The 14,242-nt window shown below is 46.3% G+C and overlaps 1 protein-coding gene across 1 annotated transcript in view; it reads right to left on the bottom strand.

The window, feature by feature from the left end:
* Positions 1-13,542, bottom strand: part of EXOC2 (exocyst complex component 2) — a 316,653-nt gene extending 303,111 nt beyond the window's left edge. Inside the window, exon 1 of the mRNA XM_077492106.1 lies at positions 13,261-13,542. Within this exon, the coding sequence (XP_077348232.1) occupies positions 13,261-13,378 (118 nt within the window). The 5' untranslated portion in view covers positions 13,379-13,542. The remainder of the gene's footprint in view (positions 1-13,260) is intronic.
* Positions 13,543-14,242: the final 700 nt, after the last annotated feature.

The raw sequence follows: 14,242 nt of genomic DNA, 5'->3' as shown, positions 1-14,242 counted from the left end.
ATTTCAGCCACAACTGCCAGGAAAATTGTTCAGGATGCAAAGAAAAACCCACAAAACTTCAGGTGAAATAAAGGACACACTAAAAACATGTGGTGTGGCTGTTTCAAGATGCACAATAAGGAGGCACTTGAAGAAATATGGGCTGCATGGTCGAGTCACCAGAAGAAAGCCATTACTACGCAAATGCCACAAAGTATCCCGCTTACAATACACCAAACAGTACAGAGACAAGCCTAGAACCTTCTAGCACAAAGTCATTTGGAGTGGAGAGACCAAAATTGAGCTTTTTGGCCACAAGCATAAACACTACATTTGGAGAGGAGTCAACAAGGCCTATGATGAAAGGTACACAAGTCCTACTGTGACACGGTGGTGGATCACTGATGTTTTTGTGAATGTGTGAGCTATAAAGGCACAGGAAATTTGGTCAAAATTGATGGCAAAGTGAATGCAGTATGTTATGAAAAAATACTGGAGGAACATTTGCATTCAACAGCCAGGAAGCTGCGCATGGAACGTACTTGGACATTCCAACATGACAATGATCCAAAACACAAGGCCAAGTCGACCTGTCATTGGCTACAGCAGAATAAAGTGAAGGTTCTGGAGTGGCCATCTCAGTCTCCTTACAGCAATATCATTGAGCCACTCTGGGGAGATCTCAAATGTGCAGTTCATGCAAGACAGCCCAAGAAATTACAAGAACTGGAGGCTTTTTTGCCAAGAGGAATGGGTAGCTTTACCATCTGAGAAGATAAAGAGCCTCATCCACAAATACCACAAAAGACTTCAAGCTGTCATTGAAGTTAAAGGGGGCAATACACTGTATTAAGAACTAGGGTATGTAAACTTTTGATCAGGGTCATTTGGGTAGTTTCTGTTGTCATTATGATTTAAAAAGAGTAAACACAGTTGATTGATAATAAATGGCTTCAGCCAAACACTAACCATAAGTGAAAGAAAAGTTTTTGTGTTATCATTCATATTCTCTGAAAAATGGCCAAGAAATCATAAATTATGCCAGGGTATGTAAACTTATGAGCACAACTGTATAAACCCAATCACTAAAATTGTATATAATCTTTAGGCCTTTAGATAGAAATCTGCGTTGCCGGTCAGTATTTTTATGTGCACATACGCTACACTTCAGAGGCGTAACTAGAACCTTCAGTGCCCCGATGCAATACACATCCTCCACCCAACATTCCCAGGGAAAAAAAAAAAAAAAACAAAAAAAAAAAAAAAACACAGGAATAGGGAGGCAGGGGGAGCGGCATGTGGAGGAGCCGATTCCCTCCATTTCCCCCATGTAGCCGCTGGATGTGTGCAGGAGGGAGAGGTGAAGTGGGCATTCAGTAGCTGCATGGAGGAATTGGTTCCTTTACATGCCGCTGCTCCTGCCACCCTTCTATCCAGGCATACAGGGGGTCCGCATGGGCCCCCTGAAGTATGGGGCTGGGACGCAATGGTGGCCTCTGCCACATTTACTTGTTTAACCACTTCAATACTAGGCACTTTAACCCAGTTCCTGCCCAGGCCAATGTTCAGCTTTTAGCGCTGTTGCACTTTGAATGACAATTGCGCATTCATGCAACACTGCACCAAAATACATTTTTTATTATTGTTTCGAGACAGATAGAGCTTTCTTTTAGTGGTACTTAACCACTTGCTGTCCGCACTATAGCCAAAAGACGGCTACAGGGCGGACTTAATGTGCCGGGAGAGTGTCCCTGGACATCCTCCCGTGCTTGAGCGGCCTATGTGCTCCCTGCATGACGCTCTGTGATCAGCGAGTCTATGAGACTCGTCTGATCATAGATCATAGTAAGGGGTCAATCCCAACCCCTTACCACGTGATCAGCTGTCAACCAATGAGAGTTGATCATGTGATGTAAAAAAGCCAGTAATAGTGCGAGGAGGGGCAAAAAGCCGATCACCGGTGGCTGTGAGAGGGACATCGGTCCCAATCGTGGAGGTGTCACCAGCGTCAACCACCAGTGCCCACCAGCTTCACCTACCAGTGCACACAGTGCCGCCTATAAAATCACCAGTGTGTCGTTACCAATGCTGCCTATCAATACCACCTACCAGTGCCCATCAGTGTCGCCTTATCTGTGCCCATCAGTGTCGCCTTATCTGTGCCCATCAGTGCAGCCCATCAGTGCTACCTCATCAGCGAATATCAATGAAGGAGAAAAATTACCTGTTTGCAAAATTTAATAACAAACTATGAAACATGTTTTTGTTTTCTTTTTTCTTAAATTTCTGTCTTTTTTTGTTTGTTTAGCAAAAAATAAAAACTCAAATGGTGATTAAATACCACAAAAAGACAGCTTCATTTGTGTGAAAAAAAATAATTTTATTTATTTGAGTACAGTGTAGCATGACCGTGCAATTGTCATTCAAAGTGAGACAGAGCTGAAAATTGGCCTGGGCAGGAGGGGGTTAAGTGTCTTTTTATGAAAAAAAAAAAAAAAGACCAAAAAAAAAAAAAAAAAAGTTCTTTCTTGGTCTCTGGTATAAAATTAAGCAAGAGTAATTTGTCTTCCTCATTGATGTGTGCTGATGGGCCCTGTTTGACACTGATGGGGCTGCACTGATTATTAGTGTCCTGATTATCAGTGTAAACAATGTACTGATAGCCATGTCAGTTATCAGCTTTACTTTCCTCACAGAAAGACAACGTGAAAGGAAAGAACTGCCGATAACCGGCAAGTCTGTTTACATGTGACCAGCTGTGATTGGACAAAGCATCTAATGGTAAAGGGCCTCTGTGATTGGCCCTTTACTGCAATTTGTGATCAGCTGTGTCCAAAGGGGGTGTGGTTCTGGGAAGAGGTCCATGGATGCCCTCCCAGAACTGGAGAGCCGCTCTGTAGCTGTCTTTCAGCTATAGCGTGGTCAAGAAGTGGCTAAAATAAAGCTAGATTAATTATTCCATGTATATGCAAAAGCAAAAATACACATAAGTGCTACACAGCTTATCCTTGTGTTTTTTTTGTTTTTTGTTTTCTGCCAGGAATGTCTGATGTTTATACTTCAGTACAGTGTTCAAATACTCTTATAATGTTAATGTAAGTCATTTTAAATCTGCAGTTTTTTTTTTTTTTTTTTTCAATAATAGCTGGGGATACAGCCATAAAGGTCCTCATTCATGCTTTTCTTGATATAGAGTTTGCTATCCTGCACTGTCACCCATCATGCACTGTCCCAAATGCCATGCTCAAATGCAGGGATAATAAGCAGTCGGGTCATTCTGCACCCCGCAGCCAAGCAGATACAGGCAGTGCTCTAGTTACAAACAAATCGACTTACAAACGACTCGGCTCGACTTACAAACGGAGGGAGACAACAGGAAGTGAGAGGAAATTTTCCCCTAGGAAGGCAAATTCTCTCCTGTAAGACTAAGCCCTTGTACACATGGTCGGAGATTCCGTCGGAATGTGTCCGATCGGACAGTTTTGACGGATATTCCGACTGTGTGTGGTCTGCATCGGACTATTTCCGTCGGAATATCCATCGGACCAACTTTTACAACTTGCCAGAAATATTTTCCGACAAAATGCTCCGATCATGTGTAGAGAATTCCAATCGGACAAAGTGCCACGCATGCTCAGATCAAATTCCTACACCAAAGCTATTGGCTACTAGGGTGAACATAGTCCCGTCGTAACGAAATAACGTCATCACGTCGGATTTTCTGACAACTTTGTCCGACCGTGTGTATACAACAGTTACGGACAAAATCCGACGGATTTAGTTGTCGGAATCTCCGACCGTGTGTACAAGGGCTTATTATGGGAAAAAGGTGTCTTCACTGAAGCTTTATCACCAATCCATGTTTCCAAAATCCAATTGTCTTTGGGACAGAAAGTGAAGTGAATTCTTCTGAACAGGGGCACAGACAGCAAAACATATTACAAGGGTGATATCCCTTCCCTATGCTATCCAAAAGGCTTAAAATAGATTTTTTGGCTGGAGCTATACCTAAAGGGGTTGTAAACCCTCAAGTTTTTTCACTGTTCAGCCTATGCATTAAGGTGAAAAAAGAGCTGTCCCGGTTCCGGCGCCACATGGAGTAGCTGTCTCTCCTCACAGCTCCCGCAAACCGCCCTCCAAACCGGCATATAAAAGCAGCGTTTTTCGCCCCTGCTAACTCCAGCTGTCTTCTCCACAAGTCCGGCCACGAGATGGACCGGTTTGTTGAAAAAACCGGGCCGCGATCGTACGCGGCCGCGCCGCAAATCAAGGCCCCGGCTTCGGCCTACATGGATCCGGCCTGTGCGGCCCAGCTCACAGGGACGGCGCCAGCGATGGAGGTAGGAGAACAGCCTGCAGTACAACATACTCTGAGAGACCCACTACCTCAGCAGCCCCAGGCCCCCTCACCCACACCTGGCCCTGAAACAGCCCATTTTATGCAGCAGCCTCACATACCTCCACCAGCACAGGATCACCACACTGAACTCCTGGCTCAGGCTGTAGCTGCTCTCCTCTCCCCTATGACTGCAGCATCAGTGGAGAAGGCTGTCAGCTCAGGCATGCAGAAGATCCAAGCCCAGCTAGGGGAACATGCTTCTAGATTGAATGAAGCAGAACACCGTATCTCAACTATTGAGGAAGAACTCTACCAGACACAATCTCTGGAACATGCCCATGACAGAACAAACAAGTATATACTGGAAAAGCTTGATGACCTCGAAAATAGGTCCAGGAGGAGCAACCTGCGATTTGTAGGAATACCTGAATCGCTTCAACAGTTTGCTTTAACGGAACTCTGTGCTCGTCGTATCCCTGAAGCACTGGGTCTGGGAGGCCCATGCACCGTGGAACGTGCACATCGTGTGGGAGCCTTTAACTCTGAGCGCAAATCCCCGCGTCCGATTATAGCCAAGTACCTCAATTACTCAGACAAAGCCGCCATACTGCAGCACTACCGACAGTCCAGATGCCTGCAGATAGATGGAATCAAAATTCTGATTTTTGCCGACTACTCGGTGGACGTCTCTAAAAAACGCAAAGCTTTCCAGCATATCTGCGCAGAACTCCACCAGCGACAACTCAAGTTCACCTTGGCATTCGCGGCCACTCTGCGGATCAAAACTCCCTCCGGTGAGCAACTTTCCTTTCAAGACCCAGACGAGGCATCATCCTTTCTGAAATCGTCACGCTCAGGCTCTCACCTCAGCCCCACGCCCAAAGCCCCCCAATCAACCGAGCCCTGGGTCAACGAAGCCCGCGGAAAGACTCCCCCAAGCGCTTCAGGGCCTCAGGTCCAACACAGCACGGCTTGACCGCACGTTGAGGGGCGATGATGCCACCGTTGTCCTAACGCACAATCTCTCCTTCTTTGCGGCCATGTTTGGCCACCCGTCCTCCCTGGGTAAGGTGCACTGAATTTGGACTTTCCCTCCTGGACCGTCCACGCCTCTCAGGTATTTGTCTGTTACCAGTCAAACGGCTACGGGGATGCACTAGCCTGCATCCTGATCTCTTTTTTTCTCTCTTTTTGATATCTTTCTGTTCTTTTATTTTATGCTTCTCTCATGTTCGGTAGCTCAATGGCTATGTTACCTAATACGGTTATATATGTTTCATGATTTCTTAAGGTTCTGTTTTTTTACATGTACATGCACATGTCTTCCTCCCCTGGTTATCTCTGTGCAGACCTGTTCACACGTTATGATCTCCCCCCTGCACTGCCGTTCTTCCCTTATCCCTCTCAGAGGGGCGGAAGCCCTCACGATAGATACCGGGCAGGTTATGGGAGCTGGCCTTCACAGTGATCCCCATGCGGAAAAAAGTGAAGTTGGATAATATATATGTGTTTCTCTGCTTGTTATACATCTGGTTACAATCCCAATCCTTCCCCCCTCCCTCTTTTCCTCTCCTTCTCCCCACTGAGCCTACTACCAGTGCAAATTCCCCCGACACCCCCCCCTTTTAAGGTCCTGCAGATGTGCTTCAGTGCAGGTCATGGCCCCCTACTATCCCCAAGCGCCCACGCCTCAATAGCTTTACTACTTGTAAACCATACCCCCATTATAATCCCACCATGCTGCGGATAGTCTCATGGAATGTGAAGGGCCTTCGTTCCCCTTTTAAAAGAATGAAGGTCCTTCGTCATCTCAAGCGGCTCAAGGCAGATGTAGCATTACTTCAGGAGACCCACCTCTCATCACCCGACTTCGTCTGGATGAAGAAACTCTGGGTAGGAACGGTAGCGGGCTCAGAGGCCCTAGGCCGTAAAGCAGGTGTCCTCATCCTCATTCACAAACATCTCCCATGTAAAATCCTTTCTACAGACACGGATGCCCAGGGCAGACTGCTCTCTATTCGTGTCATAATAGGGACTAGGGAAATGGTGATATCCAACATTTATGCCCCAAATAGCCCCACGAAGCAATTTTTCAATACGCTAACCACTTGGCTACTGCGCTATCCTCAACTTCCCCAGGTCGTTGGGGGAGATTTTAATTCCGTGGTTCACCCGCTAGATGATAAATCCCCGAAACTGCGTCTTATCCCACCCCCGACTCCCTCAAACACCACAATGCTAGCAGCGACTGTGGAATCCCTACACCTCCATGACGTATGGCGGTTGCACCACCCGACTGACAGGGAATTCTCCTTCTACTCACACTCACACAATGTTTTCACCAGGATCGACTACATACTCTGCTCTCACGATCTACTCCCCTTAATCCCTGAAGCGGAGATTCACGATATTGCTATCTCCGATCATGCTCCCATATCCGTGACTCTAGAGACCCCTGACATCCACCCACATCCCAAAATCTGGCGTTTCCCCTCCTTCCTCCAACATAACGCGGATTTCCAAACATATATTACAAAAGAGTGGTGGCTTTACACACAAATGAATGCGGACCACGCTGACAACCCCAATCTGTTATGGGACGCAGGGAAAGCTTTCCTTCGGGGACGCATCATTTCTTATGCATCTTCCTTCAAAAAGAACGCACACCTCAACTACAACACCTCCAGTTCCAGACTCCATCAGGCTCAACGAGCACTCTATACCCACAACACACATGAAAACCGTACTGCTTGGCAAATAGCCAAACAGTCGTTTGACACCTGGGCCGACACCCTGGAATCAATTAAAAGAGCACACTTCGATGCCACTCTTCACAAATTCGGGAACAAAGCTGGCAAACTGCTAGCCCAGCTCTGTAAGGGACCCTACCGCCCGACTATCATGCCCGCTATCTGGGAGCTGGATGGCTCCATCACAACCACGCAAAATGGCATAAACTCGGCCATGCTGCGCTATTATTCTGCACTATATGCTGCTGACCCCATTGACAAGCCCACGGCACACAACTTCCTAGACAAAGTGACACTGACCCGAATATCCTCATCTCAACTAGATTCTCTTAATGCCCCCATCACTCTTACGGAAATAACCAACACGATCCGTAATCTAGCCTCCTCTAAAGCACCCGGCCCAGATGGTCTAACAGGCGAATTTTTACAAATCTCTAAACTCGCTCCTGGCACCCACGCTTGAAAATGTTTATCAACACATATGGTCAGGTGGCCCCTATTTACCCACGGGGAACTAGGCAATAGTTAAATTACTAGAAAAGAAGGGGAAGGACCCGAAAGAACCTGGCTCATATAGGCCTATCTCACTCCTGAATCTCGATGTCAAAATCCTCTCCAAAATAGTAGCCACGAGACTGGCTGACATCATCCCTTCTCTGATCCATCCTGCCCAATCAGGCTTTGTGAAGGGCAGAACGGCAACGATCAATATCAGAAAAGTGATGATGGCACTGGAACACGCCAGATGCAACCCTAATAGGGACTTTGCTATTATTACTCTTGATGCCGAAAAGGCTTTTGACAACGTGAGTTTCGATTGGCTTTCCATGGTTCTGAGTAAAATGGGATTCGCTGGCCCCTTTCTCCATCTCATACATTCCATGTACACCTCACCGGCAGCTAGACTAGTTGCGGCCGTCCTCCTGTCCAACGAGTTCCGTCTACATAAAGGCACGAGACAGGGCTGCCCCCTATCCCCTCTCCTATTCAATTTAGCTCTGGAACCACTTTCCAGATATCTGCTAACAGTAGCCCCGATCCACAGCATAAAAATAGGGGAGCAGGAATTGAGGACCTCTCCGTTTGCAGACGATGTCCTCATTTTCTCCGCCAATCCGGCCGCTGACATGCCCACGATAAAATACACTTTCGACCAATTCAGAAACTGTTCTGGTTTACGCATAAATTACTCCAAAAGCGAGATATTGCCCCTTGGCAATCTCCCTCCTCCGGCACTCCCCTCTTTGCCAAAATTACTCTGGAACTGGAGAACTGGATGGATCTGCCCCTTTCGCTCCTGGGAAGATGCCACTTAGTAAAAATGGTCAGTTTCACATGCCTGCTATACCCCTTCCAAACGATACCTTTACTTATCAGACACAAAGTTTCCAAAACGTTGAACTCTGCAATATCGAAATTTATATGGCGAAACAAACGACCATGCATAGCCTTTTCAAAACTTTATCTCCCCAGGACCGAAGGTGGTATTAGTCTTCCAAACCTTAGATTGTATAACCTAGCTTGTCTTCCGCGAGTGAGCCTGGATTGGATAACCCAAAAATCCCAATGCTCCAACTATCAGCTGGAAACTGCTATGGTCCACCCCTACTCCCTTACAGCCCTTCTTCACTGTAAATGGAAATCTCTACCAACTCCGCATCAGCATAATCTTTTGTTGAGAGACACCGCTATTGCCTGGAGGGAGGCGAGGAAAAGTCTCAGACTCTCTCCTTTCATTTCCAAATTCCTCCCAATTCAAGGAAACCCGAATTTCCCCTGGGTCTGGAACGCCAACCCTATGATATGTGGCGACAAAGGGGTCTCGATACCTTTTTCTCCCTGTGTGATCCTGATTGCGGCCGGATAACATCATTTAGTTCCCTAGCCACCAAATTTTCTCTCCCAGATGTTTCTGCTTTCCAATATAGTCAATGTAGCAGTTTTCTTCGCAAGACCTGCAGGAACGACTCCACGAGATTTACTTCATCATTTCTTGAGACACTCATACAAAAAGGCACCTACAAAATATCCGACATCTATAAGCCTCTACTTTTAAAAACAACTCCATCTCTGGCTTCATCCTCAATGTCAAATTGGGCAAAAGACTTTCCAGTTGAAGACATAGTGGACAAGATCTTGCAAGGCCTTAACTCCGTATATAACCTGGTTCCCAATGAATCTTGGAGGGAAACCCAGCTGAAAATCGCTCACCGTGCACATATTCCCTTTCTCCCGACCTCCCACCTCCATTCAACCTCCACCTTATTATGCCCACTGCGCCAACAACCTAAGCCTTCTCTCTCACACTGCTTCTGGACTTGCTCCTTTATCTCTGCATTTTGGGACCGAATCCTGGCATATGTATTCCAGATCACATTGCTAAAGCTTCCCAAAGACCCGCTACTCCTTATCTTCGGGGCACTGGGACCCTACATTGCTTCTATGGTTCACCGTTCCCAGCCCACCAGGCAAGGACTGGGCCTTGATCTGCCTCCTGCTAGCAAGAAGGGCCATACTAGCCAATTGGACGTCTGCATCCAAACCCTCCATCTCCCAGGTCAAAAGGGATCTCCTACAGCTTCTCTTTCGTGACAAACTTAACACCAATCTGGCCCACCAGAAAGCCTTACAACGCTTCCACAACAGATGGGACCTTTTCTTTATGGCGCAGCTTACTCCTCAAGAACATGCACACCTTGATAAACTTACCTTTGTCTACAATGGACCTTACCAACCATGACCCTCTTTGCTACTGGATAACTATCTATAATAGACCAACAAAGTTGGGCTCCCCCCCCCTCTTTCCCCCCTCCCCCCTTACAGCTTCTCTCTTCAATTATAGATCACCTTGATCTCCATCCGAGGTTAGTTTAGTGCCTTATGTTTAGCAGATCCATCCAGCCATGTCTTCCTCGTGTTCTTCTGTTTTGTTAGGGAGAGGGATACTCTCCATTTAGATGTAAGACATCTGTGCTTATACACCACTGCATGACCTACTTTGATATTGTATATGACTTGTATGTTATACGAAAAAAAAAAAACCCTCTGTACTTGCTGATTATGTCACTCTGTGATGCACTCTTTTTTCAATAAAATTTTATTCAAAAAAAAAAAAAAACCAGCTGTCTGTGATCAGCCCAACTGAACCCTAGAGGTCGACCGATATATCGGCCGATATTTGCCATTTTTTAACTAATTGGCATCGGTCGATTGAGCTGATAAAAAGGCCGATTTAGAACAACGGGACTTGGAAATGACTTCTGTAATAGAAGTCAATGCAAGTTGCCTGAGTCTTCATAGAAGGGACTTGTTTCCTCTCTGGGCAGTCTGCCAAGAAAAGAGCAAAAAGATACAATGTTTACACTTGAATGAATGAACTCAACTCTGTGTGTAGAAGTTCTCAGTTTAACCATTTAAAGACTAAATCTTTTCTGACACTTGTTGCTTACAAGTAAAAATCCTGTATTTTCTGCCAGAACTTAGACCCCCAAAAAATTATATATTTTTTTTTAGCAGAGATCCTAGGGAATAAAATAGCGGTTGTTGCAACATTTTATGTCACACGGCATTTGCGCAGAGGTCTTTCAAATGCATTTTTTTTTTGGGGGGGGGGGATCCTAGGGAATAAAATAGCGGTTGTTGCAACATTTTATGTCACACGGCATTTGCGCAGAGGTCTTTCAAATGCATTTTTTTTGGGGGGGGGGGATACACTAAATGATTTAAAAAAACAAAAAAAAAAACTAAACCAGTAAAGTTAGCCCATTTATTTTTCGTCCAAAAGTTTTACCATCATTTTAGCGGTGCTATTGGGCTGCTAGTGGCGCGCATATAACCCAGCTAGCAGCCGAAGAAGAGGTTAAGTGTGCCCGTGAAGCACCGCTGCCAAATCGCATTGCATGCGTTTTGGCAGTGGTGCCCATTAATATCAATGGGCAGGAGTGGTGGAGGAGCGGTATACACCACTCCAAAACGTGCTGCTTGCAGGACTTTTTTTTTTTTTTTTTTTAACATCCTGCCAACGCATCGCCTCAGTGTGAAAGCACTTTGTCTTTCACACAGACTGCAGGGGAGCCGTTTTGCAGGCACTTTAGAGGCGCTATTTTTAGCCCAAAAGCGCCTAAAAAAAACGGCCCAGTGGGAAAGGTGTCTGTTAGGTTTTATGAGATGAAGGGGGATAAAAAAAATAATAATAAAAAAAAAAAAAAAAAAAAAAAAAAAAATTGGCCTAACATATCGGCCCAAAAAAAAAAAAAAAAAAAAAAAAAAAAAAAAAAAAAAAAATCGGCATATCGGCCCAAAAAAATAAAAAAAAAAAAAAAATCGGCATCATATCGGCCGCCATGATTTCTAAATATCGACATCGGCCAGAGAAAAACCCATATCGGTCGACCTCTACTGAACCCCCCCCCGTTTTACTTACCTGAGCCTTGGAACTTCACTTGGCGGGGACGCTCTCTTCCTCTGCCCGGGGTTCTCCGATAGATTGAAAGCTGCTGTCAATCAAATTCAATGACGCGGGGCTGAGTCATACATTCGGAGGCTATGGACTCGGGAGCACTCCCCTGCCCCGGGAGATCACTTCTCCTAGGGGGTTATCTGATGTGGGGAGGAGCTGCCGAGGGACCCCAGAAGACAGTGTTCAAGGCCACTCTGTGCAAAACCAGCTGCACAGTTGAGGTATGATATATATATTTTTTTGTTTAAATAATCAAAGCTTTACAATCACTTTAAAAAAAATGTACCTGTTCCGACTTAAAAATTCAACTTAAGAACAAACCTACAGACCCTATCTTGTACACCTGTGGGGTGAAGAATCCCTTGGCCACATATGATTGGTGATTCACAGTGATAACTTTCTGGTGGGATAAGCTCAGATGGGTTTAGACAAATACCCCTGAAGCCCACCCTCCTCTTGAAAAACCCACCCTAAAAAATGCCATGGATCCATTACATAAAGCAGGGGCAACAACCTATAAATCGTAGACAGGTGACTGGAAGATCTTGGTCTGGACATACTGACAGAGTACAATGCAGAGGGACTACTTTTTGCTAAGGATGAGCTCATCCCACATGCAGAGCCCGCCAGGAAGTTGGCACGGCGCTGTGCTAATCACAGTCAGTGAGACATTTCCCGATCTCTGCAGCCGCGCATCAGGTCAATGTCTCACTGCCTGTGATTAGCACAGCGCAGTACCAACTTCCTGGTGGGCTCTGCATGTGGGGTGTGTGAACACGCCTGAGCTCATCCTTACTTGTTACGTTGGAGCTGTAGTAGGGAGCAAGAACCGTATAAGCCGATCCCTTCTCTGTAAGTGCCGGATCATGTCCCGTGTGGAATGATACTAACCGGCTAGCGGTCTTCAGAGTAGTACCAGCAGAAAATGTCTCACTGCCTGTGTTTAGCGGACTTCCTGGCGGGCTCGGCACGTCCTGTTTGTAAACGCGCCTTGAGCTCATCCTTAATTGACAGGTGGTGAAGAGGCGATATGTTATTTCTTCGCCACCCAACTTAAACCCATGATTGCCGTGCAATGCACGAGATTGCGACACGGCAGTACGCCAATTAGAGGTTTAAATCAGGTGTGAGGAAGTGACATTGGGCGACACTGTGCCCGGAGATCTTTGACTTCTCTCATATTGTTCAGGTAGATCTTCACCTCTTTAGGGTTGCCTACCCCTAAGGATGAGCTCAGGCGTGTTTGCAGGCTCCACGTGCAGAGCCCGCCAGGAAATCGGTGCAGCGCTGCACTAATCACAGGCAGTGAGACATTGCCCCGATGCGCGGCTGCAGAGATCAGGCAATGTCTCACTGCCTGCAATTAGTGCTGCGCCGACTTCCTGGCGGGCTCGGCACGTGGACCATGCGACCATGTCTGAGCTCATCCCTACCCCTGACATAAAGCCTTCATATAGTGAGGAAGTGGCTGAAAAGCAGCTGCAGAAGATCAGCAATGCAGAGAGAACAGAAATAAATAAATAAATAAAAACACACATGGTGGTTGCTGTTGATACAAAGTGCTTTAGCAATCTAAATGTCATTGACTGATGTTTGAGATGTTGGCTAGCCCTTTCCTGGTGAAGGTATACAGTATATACTATAGAAAGGTCTCCCTCTCTCCTACAGGATATATATGAGAGGACAGCCACCTTGTCAATGCTGGGACACCATGCTGAGGATGAGGACATTACCTAAGAGGTCGGAGGGGCCGGTGCCCAGGTTCTCTCCTCTGATGGTCACTTTAGTCCATGAAGTCCCCTCTTTGGGGGAGATCCCTGTCACCAGCGGAGGTTGCCTCACTGGGGACATGACTTCTCCTTCACACTGAGCTCCGGAAGGTTTACAAACACGGCAGGCTGTCCAGATAACTAGGAAGAGATTTGGATCACAATATCATTGATACAACCAAAACATTGAAGCACCGCGCATGTGCAAAGAGATCTCGCGTCCGCAGGAACTGAGGCTGTCGCTGTACTTCCCTGATACGGACTGCGCATGTGCTGTATACATCCGAAAGTGCTTGTGAGAGGAAGGGCGGGGGTGGATAGGAGTGAGGACTGAGGAGGTGGAGGATGTGTAGAAGGAGCTCGTCATTCACAGCATATTACTGTTCTCCCAAAATGATAAACTCCTATTGTTTTCTACAGACCTAACCACTGAAATCCCATATAAACACGTTAAGGATCATTTAGAAGTCATTTTCAAATTGCAATAAAATAAATGAAAATAAATCGGTCTGTCTGGAGCTTTGGGGAACTAAAGTCTCCTACTAGGGTTGTTACCAGGGCCAGACTTACCATTGGGCTTGACTGGGTTCAAGCCCATGGGCCCGGCCTGTTTACGTTTTAAATACCGTATCTTCTTTACTTTTTAAACACTAGGCGTCCACGCTATAGTGGAAAGACGGCTGCAGCGCGGACTCCAATTGCTGGGAGGACGTCACTGGATGTCCTCCTGTTTACTTCCCAATGTGCGCCGCCGTGAGCGCACAACGGGGAAGTTCTGTGTTGGCCGTGTCCCATCTGTCATCAGTGCCATGTATTAGTGCCACATGTCAGTGCCACATGCATAGTTGCCAACTGTCCCGAATTTCCCGGGACATTCCCGGGATTAGGACATTTGTCCCGAATAAATTTTGTCCCGGGAAATTCGGTTTGTCCCGGGAAATTGAAT

This window comes from Lithobates pipiens, unplaced genomic scaffold (genome assembly GCF_037356315.1).
Source record: "Lithobates pipiens isolate NorthernLeopardFrog02 unplaced genomic scaffold, aLitPip1_a1.2 Scaffold_19, whole genome shotgun sequence".
Taxonomy (NCBI): Eukaryota; Metazoa; Chordata; class Amphibia; order Anura; family Ranidae; genus Lithobates; species Lithobates pipiens.
This window is presented reverse-complemented; position numbering and strand designations above follow the sequence as displayed.